At 39.8% G+C, this 25827-nt stretch overlaps 2 protein-coding genes across 2 annotated transcripts; one reads left to right on the top strand and one right to left on the bottom strand.

Annotated features, from left to right (window-relative positions):
• Positions 1–4062: 4062 nt before the first annotated feature.
• btla (B and T lymphocyte associated) lies at positions 4063–5715 on the bottom strand. Its single transcript, XM_080023985.1, has 5 exons — positions 5599–5715; positions 5420–5464; positions 4653–4769; positions 4521–4555; positions 4063–4427 (listed from the first exon to the last, which is right to left on the bottom strand). Exons 1-5 carry the CDS (start codon positions 5699–5701, stop codon positions 4116–4118), a joined length of 612 nt encoding a protein of 203 aa, XP_079880111.1. The 5' UTR covers positions 5702–5715; the 3' UTR covers positions 4063–4115.
• A 3084-nt stretch (positions 5716–8799) lies between these two features.
• On the top strand, positions 8800–24407 carry LOC307247896 (splicing factor U2AF 35 kDa subunit-like). The gene is made up of 8 exons (XM_080024032.1): positions 8800–8849; positions 10057–10144; positions 14202–14268; positions 15625–15674; positions 18075–18173; positions 19743–19876; positions 20676–20768; positions 23937–24407. The coding sequence occupies exons 1-8, from the start codon at positions 8806–8808 to the stop codon at positions 24106–24108; spliced, it is 747 nt and encodes a 248-aa protein (XP_079880158.1). The 5' UTR covers positions 8800–8805; the 3' UTR covers positions 24109–24407.
• The last annotated feature ends 1420 nt before the right edge of the window (positions 24408–25827 follow it).

Here is a 25827-nt window from a genome sequence, read left to right as displayed (position 1 = left end):
CCTCTCAAGTGGACAAATAAAGTGGACATACTGTATTGTCAAATACATCATATTTTGTTGAGATGGACCGAACCATTTTATTTCATTATTAAAATAATGCTATGACGTAATTTACTTTATATGGACTCAAACATATGTGAGGATATGTTTAGATCACGGGCTTCCTTGTTTGCTCTTTCTATTTCACACCTTTTTGGTGGTAACAACTGGTTTCACACTATCTATTCCATCAGCTCTGGTGTCGTCGTTGGTAAAGGCGGCTGCCCGCACTTTCTGGTTCAGTTGGATTACAAACTCCAAGTTCGCTTCCCATAAGGCCGAGAGACTGCAGGGTGTGATGCTGCGTTCCATGGGAACTCAGAAATCTGTCATTCGAGTCAGTGGTATCGTGTTAACGTTAGCATAAAAACTACAGAGTAGTTCAAAACAACAATCTGTCCTTTAATCTCTGAATAACTTGTAGGTTGAGAAAGTAGAAAACGATTTTTTTTTTATAACATTTATAAAAAAATGTTCATAAGTTATCCAATCATTCATTTTTTCTACAATCTCTGGCTTCATGGTGTTTGGGGCTCTGGTTATTTGTTTCTGTGCATGTTTATATCCCCAAACCACACACACGCACGCACGCACGCACGCACGCACGCACACACACACACACACACACACACACACACACACACACACACACACACACACACACACACACACACACACACACACACATCCTGTTATAGAGTGTGTGGTTTTCAGCTGATACAGTGCAGGAAACAGTATGCAACACACACACACAGTGTTACATACAGCACCGTTGCAGATTCTAGAAAATTAAGGTTCTTTCCTTTGCGGTTCACAGGTCAATTGACAGGAAAACTGGTGAGAAGAATTCATAGGGATAACATCACAGTTATTTATGCTAAATATATCACTGTATATATGTATGTATATACATTCTTGATACTTCATACATAATGATGTTGAGAAACTCAAATAAATGCATAAATAACATTTTATTTTATTTTATTCAATGTAATCATCCTAAACCGTATCATTTACAGAATACCATATTTTTACATTATGTTTGTTGTAAAAACCTTAAATAATGTAAAACAAGTTTTTAACGTTTTTCATCATATTGATGGTTAAAGAACAACCATCACATTACCAATGAAATAGTATGGTAGGGTAATAATTACACAACTCTATACAGAAACATACATTTCAATTTAATTAGAATGATTTAATATGAAACAAAATATATTTCTGCTCTGTTCAAAAATGTTATTTGTTCATCGTCATGCATTCATTTTTCTGCAATTTTAATTTGTGCTCCAGTGGGTGGGGCAAAAGGCACAACATACAAAGTCTCACCGTGCTTGTCTCTTAATGTTATTACCAAAGTGAGACAGCATTTTTTTAAACTTGACCTGACTGTATAAATCGACCTATCGGGACATCTAGGATGATCACAGCCTCATTGAATGTGAGAGAATGAGAATGTATGGAATTTACATGTTCATTCAAGATAAGTGTTTTTTTATACCATTTTCAGAAAATAGTGCTTGTCGTCAACTGTCAAAATTGTCAAAACCGCACAAATCTCCAATTTTCAAAAGTTATTGATACTGAATCACATTAATTCTGTCAATTGTTTTTAAAGGTCATGAGAACTTCAGGTGGTCTTTTGGGGTGATTTTTGACACTTTTCCCCATTGTCGAGTGGTCAAAAATGGCTCGAAAGTGTACCAAAACTGTGATATTATGGTATGGACCGACAACTTGGTGCAGCAACTAATCCCACACAATTGAGCATGCAATGGCCATCATTAGGCATGAGTATAATGTTCAAAGGCCCTTTACACTCAAAATAGTCATCATTTTATCAGGTCCAATTACAAATAATGTTTATTACTTTTTAATTGATATAAAATATTGACATACAGTCTCAAGCTCTCAAATGATTCATTAAGGTTTCAGGTTTCTGATGGTGTAAGGCAGGGGTCACAAACTACAAGGCCCAGGGGGGCCACATCCAGCCTGCCTGACAATTTAGTGTGGCCTGCTACATGGTGATAATATATTGATCAATCTGGCCTGCAAATATTTTTTTTCAAATCACAATGTTTGATTTATTACCACTTATATCTTATCAACTCTCTTATTAATAATCATAATTAATAATCATAATTAATAAGAGCTATTTCCAACTGGATTGAGAAGCAATTCACAAATCTGCGGGAGAGAGGAAAAAAACAAAAACAAAAAAAACAGGTGGTTTTCCCTTGAAGTTTAACACAGCAGCCCTAGAAGGAGAAAACCTGGGTTTGAGACCACTGGTGTAAGGCACTTGTCACCAACTGCCACATACAAGTGGCCCCCCCACCAAACTCCAACCTCTCCACCTCGCTCAGAGCCCAAAGGGGCTTGTGGTTTCAGATGTTAATGGTTTTTTACGGATGTAGCCTCTTTTCCTCTTAAAGTGCACCAGATTGATGCATGTAAATGTTAAATGCATGTCCCCGGACCACCTTAGAGGGTTTGGAATCCCCACACCATAGTTTCACAAGCAACATTTTTCACAGCACTCATTTCAAGCTGCAGCTTAAAAATCACAGTTTATCAAAGTTTCAAACTTTCCACCATCCCCGCCCCACAGAAATCACGATATTTTGCGAGAATTAACACAAATTTGACCGATTGACACGACGTTTCACAATTTTTACAGAACTTCTGCGACTTTTCCCTATTAAATGGAAAAAACTGCTGCTTCAATTTGTCTTTCCTTTGACTTGCATATCTTGCAATTTTACTCCAAAACAATCATGTAAAAGTTCACAAATTGCATCACACGTTTTGGGAAAAGACGCCGCAAAACAATCATTTCTTATTGCAACAAATCATGATGAAATCATTAATTATTTTCCGTGAGAACAAGCCTTGTTTTCCCGTGCACACTTCAGTCAAACTGATTTAATTACCTACGATAAAAACGTATGCGTTATGGCAACGCTAAACGTTTAAACATTCATATCCTTAACACAAAATATAACAATACAGTTTCCCTCCCTCCACCACAGTCAGGATATCTGGGAAGGAAGTGACATAGACCCGAATAGAAAAAGAAAATACTAAAGGCAGTAAAGGATATTTGTGTCAGATTTGATGTCTAATTAGCTGCTTTCACCCATGCACTGCAACAATGAAAATATCCGCACATTACCCGGAGGAGCTGTATGTGAAACACAAATTTCCAAATCAGTTGGACTGGACAATAAACAGACTAGCCAGCCAGCACACTAGTACAAAGTCTGCATTATGTCCGATTGAGCTGTATGTGTAAACAGAGCAGGTGATTGTCCGGAGAATTCACAGCGAGCGAGTGAGCGTGTCATGTGTGATTGACGTCATCGTCACGCCCACTCGCCGAGGGTGAAGAAGGGTCATTTACTACCGTAACGTATGAGGAGGAAGAAGAAGAAGAAGAAGAAGAAGAAGAAGAAGAAGAAGATAATATACGTAGAAAATGTCTAACTGGAGGAACGACGAGATTCGGGAGTCTCTGTCACAATTACTGATAAGTCGGTAGCCTCATCCACCATCTGGGGTGTGTTGTACAACTCTGCAGTGTCATGCATCACTGCATCACGTCCTGCTTCCTACACACTCTACCCAGTCTCTGCCCCTCGCCGGTGTCGGTGTAAGCGTGTCAAACATGGACAATCTCCGGTTGTGTGCTACATGTGTGAAATGTCCATAACTGATTATTCAGACATTGTCCGGGATTCATGTGTGAAAGCAGTTATAGAAATTTAATTTGATTAAAATATCTCACAGTATCACTGAAATTACTTTTCAATGTAGTCTCTTTTCTCTCACTGCATCCGGAATGGCATTCTATGTACTACGACCACAATGCATTGTGGAATAAACTAGCTGGGGTAGTGTGCACTGGTTGCTAAAATTTGTCAGCACTATTTGTACTTATTTGTCCTGAATACTATGCTAGTACATCATTCCGTATGCAGTGACTTCTGCTGACAAAGCCGTCTGTCTTTTGGCTCCGTCTGTCACCTGTCTCCTGTTGATTTGGAGTTAGAAAGTACGCCATACACCGCTCAAGTCACTCTGATGGCGGCGTACTCTGTTGTCTCCTTCTGAGGCCTTGTGGGACGCTCAGGAAGCGTCCGGTGATTCAGAGAGGCGTAGAGGACGGGAAATTCATTCTCTCCTCCTTCTCGTCCTCCTCCTCCCTTCCCCCTCTTCCTCTCCTTCTTTCCTCTCCTGCTGTTGCCATGCATGCCATCGTTGGCCTCTGGAGATGCCCTCTGAATGGCCGTGGGCTCCAGGACGGCTGGGTTGTTGTAGAGACAGAGAGAGTAGGGATCGTGGGCTGGTTGTGGGTTGGGCTCCATTGGTATCGCTATGTTCTGCAAAAAGTTGTAGGAAAACATTGTAGGACAAAATGAACATTTCAAGACATGTAAGTTGCACTTGTACTTCTCCTCGTCAAACTCTTATACCTGGTTTTCCCTCTCTGCTGGTTTTCTGGGTTTCCCTGCAGGATGTACACACACACACACAGCTTTAAGGTTCTTTGTGTCCACGGCTTTTGTCTGATTCATTGAGATCGGTGAACAAACGGAAGAGCTCACCTTTACAGCCACATATCGACACAATGGATAAGCTGATCACCATGACGACGCATATGAAAATCCCCAGCGCAGAGTAGAGATAAAACTCCAGCTGAGACACCACCTTCACGTTGCTGTCTGAGGGAAGGAAATACGACTAAACGTGGATCAATCTACAACATCTTTACACTATATGGAGCTTCAGAACCAGGGCTGAATGTCTTCAGCATCTTACCCATTCCAGGTTCTTTGTTCTTTATCAATACCATAATTAATTTCTTGTGTAAGGACCTTCGGGGTTCAATAAGAGTGATGACAGGATGTTTTAACATGTAATTGGCTTGAAGTACTTTCTTGGCAAGAGTTGCATTTTGTCAAACTGCTGCTGATTGCCCTTGGTATTTTTTCAACCTAAGTTTTATTTTTGGATCATTGGGAGTCAATCTAAGGGATTGGCGCCAGAATTTGATATAGAAATTGCGCCAGAAATTGATATAGTATTGAGAGCATTGCAATAGGGTGCATCGCCAAAGAACATGGTCGCAATTGCCCCATTTATGCGGCAGAAGATTCCGAAAATAAACTGTGACTGCAAACCGCACTGTGTGTGTTGTTTGTGGGAGTCGTGAGGCTGAAGTAAATGGTCTAGTTGTGTTTCCTCATGTTTGCTTTGCTGTTTGTACTTGGCGGGCTAGTTGGCATGCTAACCAAATCAAATGGGAGGTGGTTGTGGACCCCCAACCCTATCCTATGTGGAGGATGGACATCACTGTGTGAATCTTTCTTACTGGTCGTTTGATTCTTGTATGCAACCGTGGTGACTTCATCACTTTCTGAAAAACAAGTTTGAAGATTGAAGGCATACCAGAAAGCCCAGTACAATTAAAAAAACAAAAAACAAAAGTAGTGCTCAAGATGAAAATGCTTTATCATTATTATTTTACATTTGTCTGGTTGTGTTCCTCACCAGAAACGGTCACGTTGATCCAATGACCTTTTTCAGCACCAGATTGGCATCGGTATAAGCCTGCGTCTGCCTCCACTAGGTTTAAGAAGGTCAGATAGGACATTGCCGTCTTGTTATTATAATTCTTCAATTTTATCGATACTCGACTCGTACTGTTGACTGGGGCGCTGTTGTTTGGGTTGAATTTGAACCAAGAGATCAGCGTTGGGAAGCTTTCACAGAACTCCACCAGACATTCAATCGTCAGGTTTGCCTCACGTCGAGCCATGTAAGCTGTGTGCTGTCGCACTTTAATCCTTAATTCGCAGTCCAGACCTTCACCTGGAAGAGAAACAATGAAGAAACTTGTGAAGCAAGACCACATTTGTTTTGCTCAGATTATGATGGACTAGAGCTCCCTCTAGTGGTCTGAATTCACAGACTGTTACTTTAAGACTTTCGCTACTATTTGATGTATACCATGGTTAAGACATAGTAAAAACGTCCAAATACTAACTTGGCATACTAAATAGTACGCTTGTAGGCCATATTGGATGCACAGGACCACAATCCTAACAGGATCAAAACAAACCAAGAACCAAGAGTCCTTTCCTTTTCTAAACTCTCCACCAAAAATCAGCGTTGACTCTGAATTGACTGCTTGGTTTGTTGAAATCACAGATTGTAACTTTAGATTGAGTTCTAGTCAATCATAATCTGATGAAAACAAACCAGTGTTAAGCATGATTTGGCTTCTTGCTTTGTTTTGATTAGGTTATGATGGACTGGCACTCGTCAGTAACTCCTCGGGTTTCCACCGTGTCAAGCCGCGAAAACAGTGCCCCAGCGCACCTCAATCCTTGAATCGCACTCTCTGAGAAAAGATTTCCATTCATGAAAATGCAGACATGCAAAAAAAGGCAGAAATCATGAAATGCAGACACGTGAGAGGAGCCAAGAGAGGAACCACCACAACAGATCTCTGTATCTCTGTGAGATGTCACTGAATGAGCTTCAGTTTGGATCCAACAGGGAAGTAGGAACGACTCGGAGAGAGAAGTGCAAGTGAAAAGTGATTATTAAAGTGAAGTGAAGATGAAGTATTTTGGACACACTAAACACACTGACATGCAACTTACTTACTGGTGTAGAAAAAGATAGTCATGTGATTTCAGGAGACCAGAGGGCCAGATCATTACAAACCAAAAAGCCAAATTAGAATCCAACTTGAGACTCAGACTAGTGAAAACTATTCAAACGTTGATTCTGATTTGGATTCTCGGTTTGTTTTGATCAGGTATGATGGACTAGGTGGCCTGAAATCAAAAAAATCAACTCAATATCAACCTGTTTGTCACCAAACAGATTGACACCATGGCTGACACCACAGTCTGTGATTTCACCAGAAGGAGCTCTATTCCATCATAAACTGATCAAAAACTAACAAAGAATCAGAAGGAGTACCAAATAGTGTGCAAGTTCAGTAATTGTAATCAGTAATCATTGTGATCAGTAATTGATCAGTTCTAGCAGAACAGCAACTCTGTGTTGATCAAAACAAGTTTCCCTCTGATAGTGACGATTATTCGTAATGATGAAAGCTTCAACTCTTTTTTTGAGATTCGGTTCTTGAAGTGTCACTCAGTAAAAAAAAGGTTGTTTGTTCTTTTCTTAGCTGGTTGGTCTGGTCTGAGTTGTAAATGGAAATCTCAAAGTAATCATAATTCATTAATAGTAAATTCAGTATGATTTGTGCCAAATGCCTTGGCCTTTTTTGCCTTGAACTTAAATTGAGTTCAGTAATTATTTTCAGTTTGTAAGTAGACTATTCACTCTTATATCGGAGCGACTCCAAATCGTTTTTGAATATTTGCATCACAAATATTCAGTATTCATAATAACAACAGCAAGCACAGTTCTACATGTTTCTGATGTTTTAGTGATTAACAGGGTAGTGGTATAGTGCCATGGGATCATTCAACTGGAAGACGTGCCCTGTGGAGGAAATAAGGTTCGAAACACTGATATAGGGAAACAAGATCTTTCATCAGTGACGGTTCTTGGTTCTTGGTGGAACGATGGAGCCTTTTAGAGAACCAGGATCCCCACAGCTTCAGATCAGAGATGACATTTTCTTACCGTTAGTGGTAAGGTAGAGCAGAAGCGTGCTGAGGAGGCAGGCGTGCACGGTGGTGGCCGTGCCCTGGATGGTCCTCATGGTGTCGGACTGGAGTTCATCTTAGCATCAGGACCCCGACCCAGAACTAGCACATGAGAAACACACACCAGCCTTCCTGTCTCTCACCAAAATGGAGAAGTGCTGCAGAGGGAGGAGGAGAAGCTTAAACCATACATGTCACATCCTGTCTGTACCTCAATTCAATTCAATTCAATTCAATTCAATTCAATTCAATTCAATTCAATTCAATTCAATTCAAACCATTCAATTCAATTGGTTTCTAGAACCTGCAAACATCTTGGAAATGGAAAACAAAAAAGTGTTTAATGTTGCAGTTTACAAATACGAATAAGAATGTTATATTGCTATATATTGCCAGAGAAAATGGTAAACAAAAAGGGAGCTAAAAAATAAAACCTAAAAGTTAAAGCTGAAAAAATGTATGGAGGGAAGAGGAGGAAATGAGAGGAGGAGATGAGAAGGGTATAGGAGGATAGGAGGCAAGAACATCTTTAATGTTCTAGATCTCGATCGAATTAAAAATGAAACAAACTGACACTGCATTTAAAAACAAGTTTATATAGTTAATTAAGGCATAATAATCAAGGTTGAGATCGTTTTTTCAGTGTAGCAATTTTTTTTGTCTATTATTCTTCTGTATTTTCTGGACTTTGCAGAGTAAATACTGTAAATATTGTTTTCTTTATTTTATATAATTTTGATACTTTAAGCACTGCTCAGTTATATCACTATGATACCTTTAATGGTTAATATTAATGCCATTTTTCTTGTAATATGATAATAATAATAATAATAATAATAATAATAATAATAATAATAATGATAATAATAATAATAATAATAATAATAATATAATAATAATAATAATAATAATAATAATAATAATAATAATAATTAGCAGCGTGTTAGCGTCCCTGTGTGGCGACACGCAACACCTGCATTTTGAATGAGTCACTAGCGTGCGACAGAAAACGTGCCGCGCACACTTATGACGTATTTTAAAACGTCCCCGCCCTCAGGAGCTGAACATGGCGGAGTACCTGGCGTCCATTTTCGGTACGGAGAAAGACAAGTAAGTTGGATTTACTGTTTTATTACAAAACGTATTTAATAAATGCAGCATTAATAAATTGAATGTATAAATATTCTTATTAAATGCGACACGGTGCTCTTTTAGCAGCTCTTTTGACCGAGCAGCGTTTAAAAGTTAGCGTGCTAGTTCGCTAATGGCTGACGCTTTGAATGAAACCCTGGAGGCGTGTTGTGTTGTTTTAACCAAAACTCAGCTAAATATCACTCGTTTTTTGGTCTCGGTTAAAACTAACAGCTTTTTTTTTTAAATAATGTAAAATAAGGTCTTATTGCAGCTGATCTGTTGGTTGGGAGTGGAGTGGATTGGAGTGGAGTGGAGGGGAGGCTTGTTTTGCTCTCAGCAGCCAGTGGAGTGCAGCAGAAAGTTATTCAAGATTCAGGAGGTTTATTCGTCACATACATATACATACTTTCATACATATATGAAGTGACATCTCTTTGCAGCACACCTGGAGATTATGCACAATAGTTACTAAACCGAACATAATAGCTAACCAAATTTCTATCTAGCTAACTGATTCCCAAAACGTAATGCAGTTAGTGAATAGAATAATATAAATAAAAATAAAATAAGACTCAAAAAGATAACAAATAACCAATCAATAATAATCAATATATATATATATAGACCATATATATATATGTATATATATATATATATATATATATATATAGTTTACGTATAGATATATAAACCAATATAATCATACATATCCAATGTATTATGCATTATATGTGACATAATGACCACATCAATTATCACATTTTTTAAAAATGTGATATCGATAATTAAATATTTTCAGGAGAACTTTTGGGGCTCTCATAAATATATTTGTACACAATGAATAGAGAGAGAAACAGTTATTAGTAATGTGGGTGTTATCACCATTGGAAATGCCATTACTTCACTGTCTAGATTCTGTAGGTTTTTTCAAAGTTTCGTTTTGTTGATAGAGAGAAGATATCTAGCCTCAGATCACAGCACAGCCCAATGTGTAACCATACAATATATACAGAGCGTGTAGAATAGTTGATGTATGCACTCCACGCTGAGAGTTCCGCTTTGGAACTGATTTTTCTGAGTGTCTGTTATGTACGCTCCAGATGTTTCTATCTACCCGTCAAATTATGTCTTGTTGGAAGTGGCATGAAACTTTTATTTTTTGTTGTGGCTAAACTTCTGCTAGGGTCAATTGTTCGTTTTACTTCAAAATCGGAGCGTGCCGACATGGAGACCGCTGCTCAAGACTGCACAACAAGCCCACCTTCAGCCAGGTGAGTAACACACAGTCTAGTTAAACTGGTTATTATGTGTGTTGTTATACCTGCTTTATTTTTATATATAAATATAAAATATCCTAGGTTTACCCCGGGGACAATAAAAAGTGATCAAAATAGACAAAATTTGACATTCATACACTTCTGAAATATATGTTTAATCATTTGTAATTCTTTGTCATTAATGGTTTTTTTGTGGGGGGGTTGATACATTTTAACCAAACACTTAATTGATTACCGTATTTTCTCAAATAGTGACCGGGACTTCTATTTACCTCAACTGCAGAGGGTATCCAGCCTTTATTGGAAGCAGGCTTATATAAGAGGCAGGCCTTTATATCCAATTCCCACTGTTTAATAAGTATATTTGATCATATTTTTGTATGAATTGTTAACCAGACTTCCATCTAGGTGCCATGCTAACACATGTATGGTGAAAAAAGAGAGCTAGTGTAGAGTAGTGAAAGCGGACGGAGGAATTTGTTTTCCAAGTTCACCTTGAACGCCCCACTTCCTGCTTGGAGCACTGGAGTCTGGACAGTGAGAGCAGGGCATTTGCCCCAACAAGTCATCTGCTACGCAGCAGTAGGAACAGTGCTGCAGCTCTGATCAGTTTCCCCCGGTCTTTATTTAAGGCAGGCTTGTATTTTTTCTTGTAGGCCACGCCCCGGGCATTTATTGGAGACCCGGTTTTCATTTGACTACTGGTTTATATTTGAGGAAATACGGTTATTATATCATGAAAGTGGAGGCTTCTGTGTTTTATTTTGTTTATTTTAGGTTTGAGATGGGCATTTGCATTGTTATTGTTATTTTTTTTTTTTGTGGGCGGCGACCAAGTTCAAGTTCAACAAGAATTTCAGTCTATTAGTCGACTAGCTGTGACATCATCACCCCGCCCCCCCGCCAACATAGAGACCCTTAACCACACGTAATTACTAGGGATGCAACAGTACACGGAATGTTATGGAACCGTTCGATAAGCCCCTTATGGTTCAACATGCACACGTGAACCGCCGATATTACGATAATAATCAATCGGCAACACCTCACCTTATGTTAACGCGGCTTGGTAGCAGACGGTCAATTGTTTATAATCCATCCACTGAATAATTTCCGCCACTTTCCACAATCGCTTCTGTTGTTCATCTACTCTGACTTTCAGTTTAGTACTTTTGTGCCAAAGTTGCAAATTACTCCGCATCACAGTAGTAGAACCGTGGTCAGACAGCTTCATCCCACACAATGAGCGGTCTACTTTGTTCTCAGCTTGGGTAAAATAACGCTACACTTTGCTCCGTCTCACATCCATCATTCTCTCATACAAGCACGTTCTTCGATAAGTTCTTTTTTTTTTTTTTTTTTTTTTTCTTTGACTCTGATAAGTGTGCTTCACTTATCAGAGTCTGGCTAGAGTTTCTAGAGTTTGTGGATGATCCGTAAATGATGAAGCGCCAAGAGAGTGAGCATTTTCCTTCCAATCAATCACCACGCCGTCTTGATTATTAATGATCCGCTCTCGCTTCAGCTCAAGGACAGCAGCTGATCGGATCATTGATAGTCTGGTGAAGTAATCGCTTTGACTGGAAACCCGCTCAGTCTCGGCCCTTGCTGTCGCATGGTCCTTGTCCCCCTGAATTCAAATGTAACTGTGATTTGATATTTGTGAATGTGAATTGATCTGTAGAATGTACATTTCACTCTCAACACCAAGTTTTTTATTTCAGGCTTTGCAGAATTTTCAGAGTTGAGACAAGCAATCGATAATAAGATCACTGATTCACCTTGAACACCTGAGTTATTTTCACATGTATTTGCTTCTTGGTTGGAGAAAGCTGATATAACACTGAGTTCCCCAAATAAACTGAAACAGGGACTTAATGTAACTCCATCACGCTATGCCTGTATTGGAGCATTTTTTTTTTTTGAGTACAACAGCAAATCTATTGGGCCTGATACTGTATCAGTATCAGTGCATCCCTTTTTTTTCGACCTGAACTGGACATAATCCAATGATCAGAGCGGGGGGGCTGCCATTTCGCTGGACAATCCCCTGATGCTGCTTTTTTTTTTTTTCTTCTTCTTCTTTTTTCCCCCCCTTTTATTTTGTTTTTCCCCTCTGCAGACCATCTTGATTCAAAACATCTACCGTAATCCCCAAAACAGTGCTCAGACAGCCGACGCCTCTCGCTGTAAGTCCAAACATCTGTTGGTGTCAGAGGTGCTGAGTTCTTGTTCCTAGAAAAACCATAATAGTATATATGATAATATAATAAATCCCAGCAGTTTGGCCTGTTAGTTGGGGAAAAACAGCATATTCTGATATTGTTCCCAAAATCCTGACAAAATAAAATAGGCTTGCTTAGTTCGATAGCTGGTTAGTGCCAATGGTCTCCAAGTCTGGATTCATTTTTCTCTGACCAGCGGCACTTAGTATTACGCTTGAGATTTCTGACCACTAGAGGGAGCCCTAGTCCATCATAACCGGATCAAAACAAGCCAGAATGGCACGTCAACTCAGGAGTCCAACTGTCCCACTGAGTCCTTTGTTTCCCTGGGGCTTGCCATCCTGTGAAAACTAGCGCGGTGTCGACTCTAGTTTTAGATCTCTCTATGACATTCTTTTATTCAAAGAACACAGCTTCTTTGTTCAAGAACTATCATTATCGGCAGTGTCATTCACAGTGTACATATACTGCGGTTTAAAAAAGAAAGTTCCTTGTAAACTTGGTACAGGAAAATAAGCACAAAGGTCATCTAGTGATACAATATTATGTTATAATTTAGAGTCATGTCAAATCTGGCTCAAATATCAGTTGCAGTACCTAATCGCTGGTCCTTAACAGTCACTAGTGGTACTTTAGTCCTGTAGTTCAGACCATTATCCCTGAGGCAGCATCGCCTGGTGCAGGTAGGTGTGTGGTGGTCTGACTCTGTGATTGTTCTCCTTCGATGACGTCTGGCTTATGTTTCCAAATGGGGATCTTTAAATCAGCCATTCTTTCTGCTTCCATTGTCTTCCAGATGTTGAACTCAATTGACTGGAATTGAAAGGATTATTTAATTGTTTTGTACAGCCTTCTGTCAAAAGGCCCTTCAGGGGACATGAGTGTTGGTCCATGGCTGATCAAACAGCTCCTAGGAATGTACCAATAAAAGTAAGAAATATCTCTATAGAGAATACAACCCTATATTTAAAAATCGGACATGCATGGTGGCATGCTTGATGTAGATGTAGAAAAAATATATTAATCATTCATTATGCTCTAATGCAATGGTTCTCAATCTTTTGCACATCAAGGATCCTCAGTTTGATCCTCACGAGGCCACAGACCCTTTAATTTGATCAGATCTCTGGCATCCAATCTGAGATCAATATGTCTATTGTTGGATCTGGTTTAGTGTCTCACTCTCTACTATAGTTAGGGATATAAAAGTGAGACTTGCCTCCAAACAGTGGGTACAACACTGGGCATTCTGTAACTGTGCTAACGTCTTGGAAATGAAATTACTTTAATAATAATTTTACCCCGGGCCCCACATTGAGAACCCCTGGTATTGAACAGCTCAATCTTTCAAAGCCCCTGAAATCAAATAATGGTGAAGTTGAACTATGAATCATTGCTGGGTACCCCCTGGAACCTCTCGGTGGACCCCTGGGGAGGGGGTCTCCATAGCTCATGTTGATCTAATCTCTACTGAACCCAAAAATGTAATATTGGTGCATTCCTATTGGCTTAATAAAGTCAGTTCCTAAAAATAATTCAATTTCCCGCCCCAAACGTTACCAAAGACGTTTCAAAATGGCCGCTTCTGAGATCCCTGTGATTGCAGATTCTATCGTTGCCAGGCCGACCTTCTCCTTCAGTGCTCATGTACTGTATTTCTTCATTCTGTTTTGATTTATTTATTTTCTTTCCCCACGTCTTCCCCAAGCGCCCGACAACCTGGTGCAGGACTCTAACTGTTACTCATTTCTACCCCCATTACACACTCTGCCTGACTCCATATTCTGCCTGATTTGTGTCACAAAAGTGTACGTTTTGTATTTCAGACCATTGCCCTCTTGAACATTTACCGTAACCCTCAAAACTCTGCCCAATCTGCTGACGGTATGCACTGTAAGTTCCCCTCCGTACGCAGGACCTGGACCAGGTTACTTCTTAACAACAAAGCTTTTTTACCTTTTTATTACCTCACATGAAAACAAAACATCTATAAAATATTATATTTGAGCCAGGTTTTTACCTTGTGCCGTTTATTTAATCATTGCTCATAAAAAAAACAGGTGCTTATAGGTTTGGAAACATGAATTCATGCTCACTGTATTTACTGTAAAACATTACACCACTAGAAAATTGTATTAAAATCGAAGAAAAAAAATAAAAATACACTTCTACCACCTGTTCAGGAAAGCAATGTTTTAAATAGTGGGCTCTTCAAAGCCGTCTAGTCTAGATTTTTAAGCTAACTTGAAAAAAGTATCTGTTGTTTTGTTACTATCCCCTCCAAATACTTTACACTAACACATTGAATCTGATGTTTAGAGCTAATATCAATGTATATATACTGTGTGTATGTATTTGTCAGTGTCTATCGTATCGAATTACCGGGCCGTAGAACTTGGAGATGTTAGTTGAGTTGATGGCCCACTAAGAGGTTTTGGTGTTAAGTTGCTTTTACACTGAATCAGATGATGGATCAGACTGTCGGAAGTACTCCCCCAGAACCCTTCACCCCTAGTGGCCGCCGTAGTGCATGGGTCTGGATTTCACACCTTAAAATATATTGACTAAAATGGGAGAATTTAGTCGTCGTCGTCGTCCCCCCCCCAGCTTATTCTTGTGATAGCCAGAAGTTTGCTTGGCTGAACGTTGACCATTTTTACTGAATGAAAGAAAGCTGAAAACTTAATTTATAGAGTTTGCCAACCGAGCACAAATCAACAAATACATCCAATTAATTCATATAGAAATAGATATTCATCGGGAATATGGTGACTCCGAGCGTTAACCTTAATAACATGAGTCATTATTTTTTTATGCATAACTTAGTTTTGGCAAAGTTCTAAGCACGCTAGCTTGCTAGTTGCTTAGCAACAGTGGCTTCTGGTCGTAGTCTCAGACCCAGAAATTTGTCTTAAGAGTTTGAATTTATTCCCCGCATCTGGGCCCTCGGTCAATGCAGAATCCTCCTTCTTGCAGAGAGGCGGGGCATATCGCAGCGAGCTGATTCAGTGTAAACGTGACTGCGGAATGTCAAAGTGTTAAACTGCAAACATGCTTTATAATGAAATATCTTCTTTCTCTGTGCATTATTTATCATTTATGCGATGCCGCGTGTTAAAGATAGCACAGGCTTATCATATATTATATACAGCAAAGCACCAGTCGATACTGCAGCAGTTATTTGTAGGTGTGATATGGAAGTTTAGAGGCGTTTCGCTGCACTCTTATTGGCTCTGTTGGAATCCTCAGGTGCCGTCAGCGACGTGGAGATGCAGGAACATTACGACGAATTCTTCGAGGTGAGTGGAGACGTGTGGGATGTGATGCTCATCACCAGACGAGGCTCAGGGTTCAATGTTTCATATAGGTGGGATAATAATATTAATAGTCTATTGCAGTTTAATCACGTTGAGATTTATTGGGGGTGGGAACACTCATTATGGATGTAGATTTAACCCAACAAATACAAGCCATCGGCACTTTTTTTGACACTGTTAAACAGTACAAAACAGTCTTTAAATGCTATTTAGACCATTCAAACAGTCCTCCCTTATCGACCAATTTGCTTAACGATCTGGTCTCGGGGGGGGGGGGGGGGGTTGAGCGAGAGAGTGAGAGTGATGAGTCTAGATATTATCTGGGATTGAAGTTACAGTACTGTATAGTAGGGGTGGGTGCAGGGCAGTTTCTATCTTAGTGGGGGCCCTATGCAAAATGTTGTTTGGGCGCTGTTATTTTGGGAAAATATGGTGTGGAGATTCCAAACCCCCTAAGGTGGTCCGGGGACATGCATTTGACATTTACATGCATCAATCTGGTTTGCGGCACGGTGTGTCAATATTGACATTAGCCTGGCGATGTAGCTGTCTACTGTTGGTTTAGTGGCAGGTGTTTACTTTATGTACACGCTGTCTGCTTTCTGCACTCTGTCACGTGGATGGGATGGTGGCTTTTTGAGGGGGGGAAACAGCCAACCAACCAACCAGAGTTCTGTCGTCCCAAGTTTGATATGTCGCAATGAAAAACTGTTTCCACATTGGCTCTAGTGCAGGTTCTGTATCGTCTCAGATATTATTCCTGATGAGGCTGTCACTATTGGGAGATTTTATGTTGACGATTAATTGTTGTACAAGTAATTATGTTTGTCAAATGAAGTGGGGCTTTTTTTTTTTTTTTTTTCCTTAACAGTATAATAATACATATCCACCTTCTTCCACATTGGAACATAAACATTTGGGTAGGCAGTTAATTTAGCCTAAAACCAGCTGGTGAAAACACAGCTAATTCACGTTGTATTTATTGTGACATTTCTGACATTGGTTTTAAAATTCCTCTTGAATTTTGATGGAATCATATTATTTTTGGAATCAAACGGTAAGCTGAAGTGGTCAGCTCAAATAATGACATCAGTCCATTGTATAATAACCGTGACTGCTCCAATTCCTGAATGTTTGTTAGAAGTGGGGAAGGTGTTGAGTTTTCCAGGCAAACTTGACATTTGACCAAAACAGAATCAGATCCAAGGTTCAATTAAAATCTGTTTACGAGTGGGTTTTCATGAATTTGTGCTGAATTCAATCCATGCACTGGGTTTTAAAGAGACTGTACAGTCCACAATGTGTTGACATTTTGGCAAGAGTGAGATATGGACGGGGCTTGACAATAACAGTTGCCCTGGGCAATCAGATCTGCTGCACTGTCTACGACTTTTCACATGTTAAGGATAAGCGGGCTATACCTCTGCATAGCTGCTTTCACAAATGCACTACGGACAATGTCCGGATAATCAGGTCCAGACATTGTCCAACCGGAGATTGTCCGTGTCACACATCGTTTGGTTTAGACGAGGCACAGAGGTAAGGTAGAGCGTGCAGGAGGCAGGACGTGATGCAATGACGTATGACCCTGCAGAGTTTTAGCACACCCAAGATGGCGGACGTGGCTACTGACTTATCATTTTGGCGTTGATACTCCATGTATTTGGACATAATGTAAATTAAAGAGTGGAAAGGAATATAAAGGAAAGCAGAAATGAGTATGAAGCAGCTACGCTTCATGTACGAAGATTCGCACAAAGGTAAATAACCAAACCCGGTGCATGACAGATGTCATCAACATGCGACACACCCGCTCGCTCGCTGTGAATTCTTTGGAGAATCACCTGCTCTGTTCACTCATACCACTCATATTGGCCATTAAGCAGACTTTGTACTTGGGTGCTGGCTGGGTAAAGTCTGGGTAATGTCCGCTCCAAATTATTTGGACGTTTGCGTTCATGCATACAGCTCCTCCGGGTAATGTCTGTATAATTGCAAGGTTGCAGTGCATGTATCAAAGGAGCTTATGTTTGGAAACTTAATATAAAAGAGAAGGATTTGCTCAGTGAAAAATGGAGAAATCAAATGAGTTTGCTTGTCTTTAAAATGTAACCTGAAAATGTAGAACTTCTGGTGCTAACCTCAGTTATTTCAAGTTAGAAATGTTGTCCAAAATGTACCACTCTTACTCTGGAAGTGATGTTTTGGAGGTAAAAAAAACAAACATGAAATTGCTCAAATATGTGTGACTGGATTATTATTATTATATTTTTAATCAAACGTCTTTATTCAAGGCTTTCACAAGGCCCGGAGGAGACCTTTTTTTTTGTACGACCCTGTTCCCAGTCTGTACCATCTCAACCTCGAAACCCCCATTTCCAGGAGGTGTTCACGGAGATGGAGGAGAAGTACGGAGAGGTGGAGGAGATGAACGTGTGTGACAACCTGGGCGACCACTTGGTGGGAAACGTCTACGTCAAGGTATGTGTCGGAGAGATGTCCATGTTTTATGTTCATGTTTTTTAGTTTGATATTGTCTTGTTTTGAAATGAAATGAAAGGATAGCTCCAATTTGCCCAAAGCTGAACCAAGTTTTGAGTCTCAAGCCCCTTTCCCACATGGAATCAGTAACCTTGCTGGATAAGAAGTGTACGGAAAAGGCAGTAGGTAGTCATTCCCACATTGGCCTCCTTTACGGAAAACTTTCATATGAAGTCCTTTCCCACATGACTGTTACGGATACGACATAATGCTCGCGCAACACTAGGCAGCAAAATAGAATTCCCTGCACCTCACCCCCTGACTGCAAAATACACGTCTAGGGTCTCAGTGGCATTTTTAATTTGAAAAATGATACATTTTAAGAATATAAAGACCTGTCTCCGTAGAGACTGGACGTGTTACAGTTTCTCGTCTTTACAGCCGAGCTCCACGGTTTGAATCAAATTTTTTATTTTATTATATTCTATATATTCTAAATATTTGTTTGAAATAAATATTCATAAAACCCCACTATTTGTGTTTTATTTGGATTCAGCTCCACCCCAATTTTGCAGCGATGTTACCTCTTCCATTCCCACACATTTCCATTCACAGCCGTATCGGCATTTTCCGCGTAATGATACTGTACTTATCGAGAGTGAGGAATAACTTTCATGGAACATCCTTTCCCACATGCCGCCAATACAGAACATTGTCAATACATGTACAGATCACAGCACAAATAGGAAAAGGGGCTTTATCTGTTTTTCACACTTTTTACAGTACAATTCCAGGGTATCCTGTTAACTAGTAAAACGTACGTAGAAACATGTAGAACTGTGCTTATTGTTATGGCCGTACTAATATTGATGCAAGACTCAAATGATTTGCTCGTAGCAACGTAACAACTCTGTTAAATGACTCGGGAGCCATTCTGAAAAGAGTGGGATGAGGCAGTAAATCCTCATTTCACAAACTGATCGCAATTTAACGCTCGTTTATCGCTCAGGAAGTCCTCCCTTGCTCACTGTGCATTAAACAAACTGAACCAATTGAACAAAGAGTAAAACCGGACTATTTATTTATTTATTTATTTATTTATTTATTTATTTGCTGGGTGACTCGTCTCAAAAAACAGTTGAACCTTTTGTCATTACGAATAGTTGTCACCTTCAGAGTTAAACTTGTTCCGAGCTGCCGTCCTGACTGGAACTTATGAATTAGTACAGCCTTGAAGTTTTGATTTTGCAGCACAAAAGCTAATTTCCATTATTTTATTTTTTTTCAAGTGGAATTTGAAAAATGTTCACGGCTGCCTTTCATTACTTGTGCGTGGCGGACCCTGCCAGCAACAATGGAAACGGCATATAGAGGAGCACCGGCATCATGCAAATACAACAAAGCTTCTCATCAAGTACCATCTTAAAAAAATATCAGAATGGGATTTTTGTAGCTAAATAATCTTGCGCATTACCACTTTAATGAACACAGAATGCTTTAACATAAAGGTATGGTCCTTTTCAAATGTTTAGGATACTGATGGGTGGTGTTACTACTCTTTTTGTGTAGTTCCGACGAGAGGAGGATGCGGAGAAGGCGGTGATGGACCTGAACAATCGCTGGTTCAATGCCCAACCCATCCAGGCCGAGCTCTCCCCCGTCACCGACTTCAGGGAAGCCTGCTGCCGCCAGTACGAGATGGGGTGAGTCGCCGCAGTGTCACCAGTTCCATTCCTTCCGGACACACCTGAACTAGCACAGCTGATGCAGCGTTTGAAGTAGTTCTGGAAAAAGTTGTATACAACAGAGAATGCTTTACAACTAGAGACGATATAGTGTGATACCACTTTTTCTTCATTGATACTGAAATCTCGAATTATACGATACGCTGATTTCTGTATCACAGCAAGTTTGTTCTGTGATTGTGTTAATCACAGAACAAACTCACTCTGATACAGAAATTATTTCAATTAATTTGTTACTAAAATGCCATTTAATTTCGGGTGGTAAATGGCCGATAATTTTATTTTTATTAATTTTTTCTTAAATTGAGAATGGGAAATTGAAATAATAGAATGGTTTCATACGTTGGTTCAGGAAGTCCTTCCTCCCTAACGTGCCTTACACCAACTGAACCAAATCTACCAAGAAGAGTCGTCCGCTAAATTTAAACGACTATTTTTACTGAGTAAAAACTAGTTTAAAGAACCGAATCTTAAAAATGAGTCTGACCTCACGAACTCTGAATAGTCGTCACTTTCAGAATGAAACTTATTCTGATGAACACAGAGCTGCTGATCTGCTGGAACTGTTGACTTGGTGCAGACCTTGCAATTTCCATCTTGCAACACAAGACTTTATTTCTGTTACTTGTATATTAAGTGGAATTTGAAACATTTTCACAGCACCAGAAAAACCCAAGCCCAAACACAAGGCCTTTTAACTCACAACCGTGTTCAAAAATCCTTGAATTAAAACTTGGTGTTCTGTGGCTCCCTGCAGAGAGTGCACCAGAGGAGGATTCTGTAACTTCATGCACCTGAAGCCCATTTCCAGGGAGTTGCGTAGGGAGCTGTACGGCCGCCGGAGGAAAAGGTATTTGAGGATTTCTAACCCCTCAACAAAAAAGTTCTAAAATGTCTTAAATTAAATTTTGACAAATATCAGGCTGTTTTATGTCATGAAATAGTCCGAAATTTGAGGTCGTAATTTTAACATTCCAACATTATACACTTAAGCTGTTATTTTAACTATATATTTGTTATACTAATATGTGTAATAAAATATATAGTATATTATACAAATCCTAGGGTTTAAGTCATGAAATACTAATTAGATAATGAGGATTTCATTTCAGCATTTTATAATCTTATATATTTACCTTACCATTTTACCTTTTATTTACATTTATGCTAAGTATATAGTACTTATCAGAAGTACTTGATTTCATGAGAGGCATGATTTGTCTAAAATTCCTATATTTTGTTATTAATGATGTTAAAATTAGTCTTAAAGGTGCAGTGTGTAGAATTTAGTGGCATCTACTGGTGAGGTTGCAGATCGCAACCAACTGAATACCCCTCCACATGGCGGTGTAACATGGCGGGATCCCGTGTCTGCTTTTTATTTTAGCTTGATTTATTTATTTTTTGTTTCCTACATGTATGAAACAAATTTTAAACACAACTGAGTTAAGGGGCTGTTCCGTCCCATTCAAAACAAACACCCATGCGTCCCCACTGTCACGACTGCAGGGACGCACGTCTCCCTGTTGCTTTCTGTTGCTATGGGACTTAATTAAGTCAAAACTGGATGTTTTGTATAAATACTTTACATGTAAGTTATAAATCCTACACTTCTGTAATGGGGAGATTGTATTTCCCGACCAGACTTTATTATGATGCACTTTATTATTATATATTTTTCATTCATAATTCTTTTTTTACAAAGTTTAGTTTTTTGATAACCTGTGAAAATATGTCATTGAGACAGTTTTTTTTTTTAAAACAAAAAACATTAGTGGTAAATAAATATTCATAACTTCAGCAATTTTGTCTCATTTGTTATATATTTATACATATATATTAATTGCTGTATTTTATCAGATGTAGACAAAAACAACATATCGGCATTATATTGGCCATTGGCCACCACGCTCTCTAAATGTTGGCATCGCCATTGGAAAAACCCATATCGATCGACCACTAATTATAATCAAAACATACTTATGAATATAATATTCCATTTCTGCCAAGTACGTTCCGTAAATTCTACACACTGCTTTAAAAGGCATCACATTTAACCCTGACACAGCAAGATCTAGCATCTGCTTCCACATTTACAGTAATTGTCTTGTATGTGTTTTGATTTTGTGAGTATTGCTGGGTTCCCGCGAAATGCATTCTGGGATACTTGGCTGTCCCAAGTCCACACAAGTCACCACCGATGCATCCTTGATAAAATGGGCGGAGCAAGTCCACATCCAGGCATTTGGACTGGACTTGGCTTGATGCGTACTTTGAATTGGAACAGTACTTGGGCTGCGACTGATGACGTTTCACAAGTCCACAAGAACACAAGTACAGACAAGAACGCAGATTGAGAAAGGGCCCTTTTCACCGATTTTAAGTTCTCACAGGATGTTTAAAGCAATGCGAATTGACCTAAATGTTTCTGGAAATCTCAAGCCTTTTCTCATGTAAAAGGAGTTTCGGTTACTTTCTAGTTCTTATATTATTTTGAAAAAATAAACAGGGGGGCAAAAAAGTATTTAGTCAGCCACCAATTGTGCAAGTTCTCCCACTTAAAAAGATGAGAGAGGCCTGTAATTTTCATCATAGGTACACTTCTACTATGAGAGACAGAATGGGGGGAAAGAATCCAGGAAATCACATAGTAGGATTTTTAATGAATTCATTGGTAAATTCCTCGGTAAAATAAGTATTTGGTCACCTACAAACAAGCAAGATTTCTGGCTTTCACAGACCTGTAACTTTTTCTTTAAGAGGCTCCTCTGTCCTCTACTCCTTACCTGTATTAATGGCACCTGTTTGAACTCGTTATCAGCATAACAGACACCTGTCCACAACCTCAAACAGTCACACTCCAAACTCCACTATGGCCAAGACCAAAGAGCTGTCAAAGACACCAGAAACAAAATTGTAGACCTGCACCAGGCTGGGAAGACTGAATCTGCAATAGGTTAGCAGCTTGTTGTGAAGAAATCAACTGTGGGAGCAATTATTAGAAAATGGAAGACATACAAGACCACTGATAATCTCCCTCGATCTGGGGCTCCACGCAAGATCTCACCCCGTGGGTTCAAAATGATCACAAGAACGGTGAGCAAACATCCCAGAACCACACGGGGGGACCTGGTGAATGACCTGCAGAGAGCTGGGACCAAAGTAACAAAGGCTACCATCAGTAACACACTACGCCGCCAGGGACTCAAATCCTGCAGTGCCAGACGTGACCCCCTGCTTAAGCCAGTACATGTCCAGGCCCGTCTGAAGTTTGCTAGAGCATTTGGATGATCCAGAAGAGGATTGGGAGAATGTCATATGGTCAGATGAAACCAAAATAGAACTTCTTGGTTAAAAACAACCCCATAGAAAATCCTTGGAGGTAGTTGAAAGTCCGTGTTGCCCAGCGACAGCCCCAAAACATCACTGCTCTAGAGGAGATCTGCATGGAGGAATGGACCAAAATACCAGCAACAGTGTGTGAAAACCTTGTGAAGACTTACAGAAAACGTTTGACCTCTGTCATTGCGAACAAAGGGTATACAACAAAGTATTGAGGTGAACTTTTGTTATTGACTAAATACTTGTTTTCCACCATCATTTGCAAATAAATTCTTTAAAAATCAGACAATGTGATTTCCTGATTTTTTATTTTATTTTTTTTCTCATTTTGTCTCTCAGTTGAGGTGAACCTATGATGAAAATAACAGGCCTCTCTCATCTTTTTAAGTGGGAGAACTTGCACAATTGGTGGCTGACTAAATACTTTTTTGCCCCACTGTATATATAAATTCCTATGAGTATTTAGTCTTTGGCTGATATCTTTTGGTTGGTTTTACTATATTTACGGGGTAGAAAATTTGGGAGAGAAAATTGTCCTTTTCTAGAACTGCTCATGGTGCTTTACAAAGAACTACTTTAAAATTTTGATTTCCAAAGTATTTTCTTCATAAGGTGTTTTTCGTTAGATGATAGGCTTTCCCTTAAAACTCGCATTGAAATTCTGTCCTTTCTCTAGGCACCGCTCTCGCTCTCGCTCCAGGGAGCGTCGCTCCCGCTCCAGGGAACGGGAACGAGGCCGTGGCGGTGGCGGCGGTGGCGGCGGTGGCGGTGGCGGCGGCGGCGGCGGCGGCGGCAGGGACCGTGAGCGCCGGCGCTCCAGGGACAGAGAGCGCTCCGGAAGGTTCTAGAAGGTTCAATCTGGAAGGTTCTGGACAGTTCTGGAAGGTCCCATCAGAAGGTTCTGGAATGTCCCATCAGAAGTTCCCGGAAGGTTTCTCGAAGACTTTTACCAGAAGGTTCCAGAAAGGTTCTAGATGGTTCTGGAAGAGTTCCCAAAGGTCCTGGAAGCTTTCACAAGTTTCTAAACCCTGGCCTGATACCCACCCAGTCCCCTCTTCAGTGACCATCAAGTCCGTTTTCACTGAGTGTTTCAAAATGTTTGCTTTTATTCACGTTTTTTTTTTTTTTTTAGACCAGTCTCGTCATTTTTCGCAATAAAAACAATTTGTTACTCTGCATCAAGTCGATTTTTCCTACAAAACATGACCAGTCGATCATCTGAGAGTTGAAGAAGTGGGGTGATATAAATAAATAATATATAATAACATTTTAGTATTCCGTTATTAAATGAAATAAAATGAATCACTATTATTAGGCTTCATCCACATCTACTTACACAGACACACGGTAAGTTATAACAATGACGTGGTTTTGTTTAGAGACAAACATGGACATAAACATTTATTGTGTTTGTGAAATCACACGTATTTATTATTATGACAGACAATTAGAGTTTAATTATTGTTCCAAATGTTGAAAAACAGGTGAAAGTCTCAGAAAATTAAGAAGCAATTGTCCAAAAATCCGGCCCTTGAGGTCAGTCACGCTGTTCTAAAAGAGAACACTAAAGAAAAATACTGTCAAAAAACCCTATGAAACAATTTTTTTTAAAGTTGGGAAGAAAACTAAAATAACCGATATTGTTATTGTAAATTTTATATATACACTACTCACAAAAAGATAGGGATATTCAGCTGTCGGATGAAATTTCAGGATGAACCTAAAATGCACTATAACCTTTACAAGTGAACTTAATTTGACCTCTAAACTTTTGAATGTCCAACTGTTCAATGTTTCAGTACTTTTTGCACAACTTGCTGTTCTCTAACAAGGAGCTGAACGGCAAAATTCACAACAGGTGTTTGATCCATGAATCGACCAATACATTTCCTGGTTCAATTAGAATTGGTATTTAAACAGTCCTCTTCATCATGCTGTTCACATTTTTACATCATGAGCCCAAGACGACACCTAACAACTGATCAACAGTACCTCACCATTGTGAGGCTTCAAACAGGATGTTCTCAGAGGGAAGTGGCCACTGAGGTTAGAGTGTCACAGAGTGTCATCAGCAGCTTGCAACAGAGATGCAGAGACACTGGAAGAGTCACAGAAAGGCATAGAAGTGGACGTCCTTTGGCCACATCCCACACTGATGAGCGCTTCATTGTGAACAGTGCCCTGTGGAACCGGATGATGAATGCCACTCAACTCCAGGCACATTTAAGGGAGGTGAGAGGCACCCAAGTGTCACGTCAGACCATTCAAAACCGTTTCCATCAGCGTGGTCTGCGTGCTAGACGACCTGCAAGGGTACCTGACCACACCACCAGGCACAGGCATCATTGTCTTGCACGGGCCAGGGAGCATTTACGCTGGACGAGGGACCAGTGGCCTCAGTGCTGTTCTCTGATGAAAGTCATTTCACGTTGAGTAAAAATGATGGCCGCCAACGATGTTGGAGACGTCAAGGAGAGCACTACGCATCAGCCACTGTTGTCACCAGACGAGCCTTTGGTGGTGGTGGTGTTACAGTGTGGGCAGGTGTGTCTAGTCAATACAGAACT

The sequence above is a fragment of the Zeus faber genome (genome assembly GCF_960531495.2).
Source record: "Zeus faber genome assembly, chromosome: 2".
Classification (NCBI taxonomy): Eukaryota; Metazoa; Chordata; class Actinopteri; order Zeiformes; family Zeidae; genus Zeus; species Zeus faber.
The sequence above is the reverse complement of the archived record's forward strand: the minus strand, read 5'-3'. Positions and strand labels throughout refer to the sequence as shown.

Bases quoted from the DNA above. Each gene is read 5' to 3' on its own strand.
- btla (XM_080023985.1), bottom strand. From the start codon at position 5,701: ATGTCCTATCTGACCTTCTTAAACCTAGTGGAGGCAGACGCAGGCTTA. The intron at 5,465-5,598 runs GTGAGGAACACA...CTTGTTTTTCAG, and splicing joins GATCAACGTGACCGTTTCTG to AAAGTGATGAAGTCACCACG. The intron at 4,556-4,652 runs GTGAGCTCTTCC...TACATCCTGCAG, and splicing joins GTCGATATGTGGCTGTAAAG to GGAAACCCAGAAAACCAGCA.
- LOC307247896 (XM_080024032.1), top strand. From the start codon at position 8,806: ATGGCGGAGTACCTGGCGTCCATTTTCGGTACGGAGAAAGACAA. The intron at 8,850-10,056 runs GTAAGTTGGATT...AACTTCTGCTAG, and splicing joins TTCGGTACGGAGAAAGACAA to GGTCAATTGTTCGTTTTACT. The intron at 15,675-18,074 runs GTGAGTGGAGAC...CCCCATTTCCAG, and splicing joins ATTACGACGAATTCTTCGAG to GAGGTGTTCACGGAGATGGA.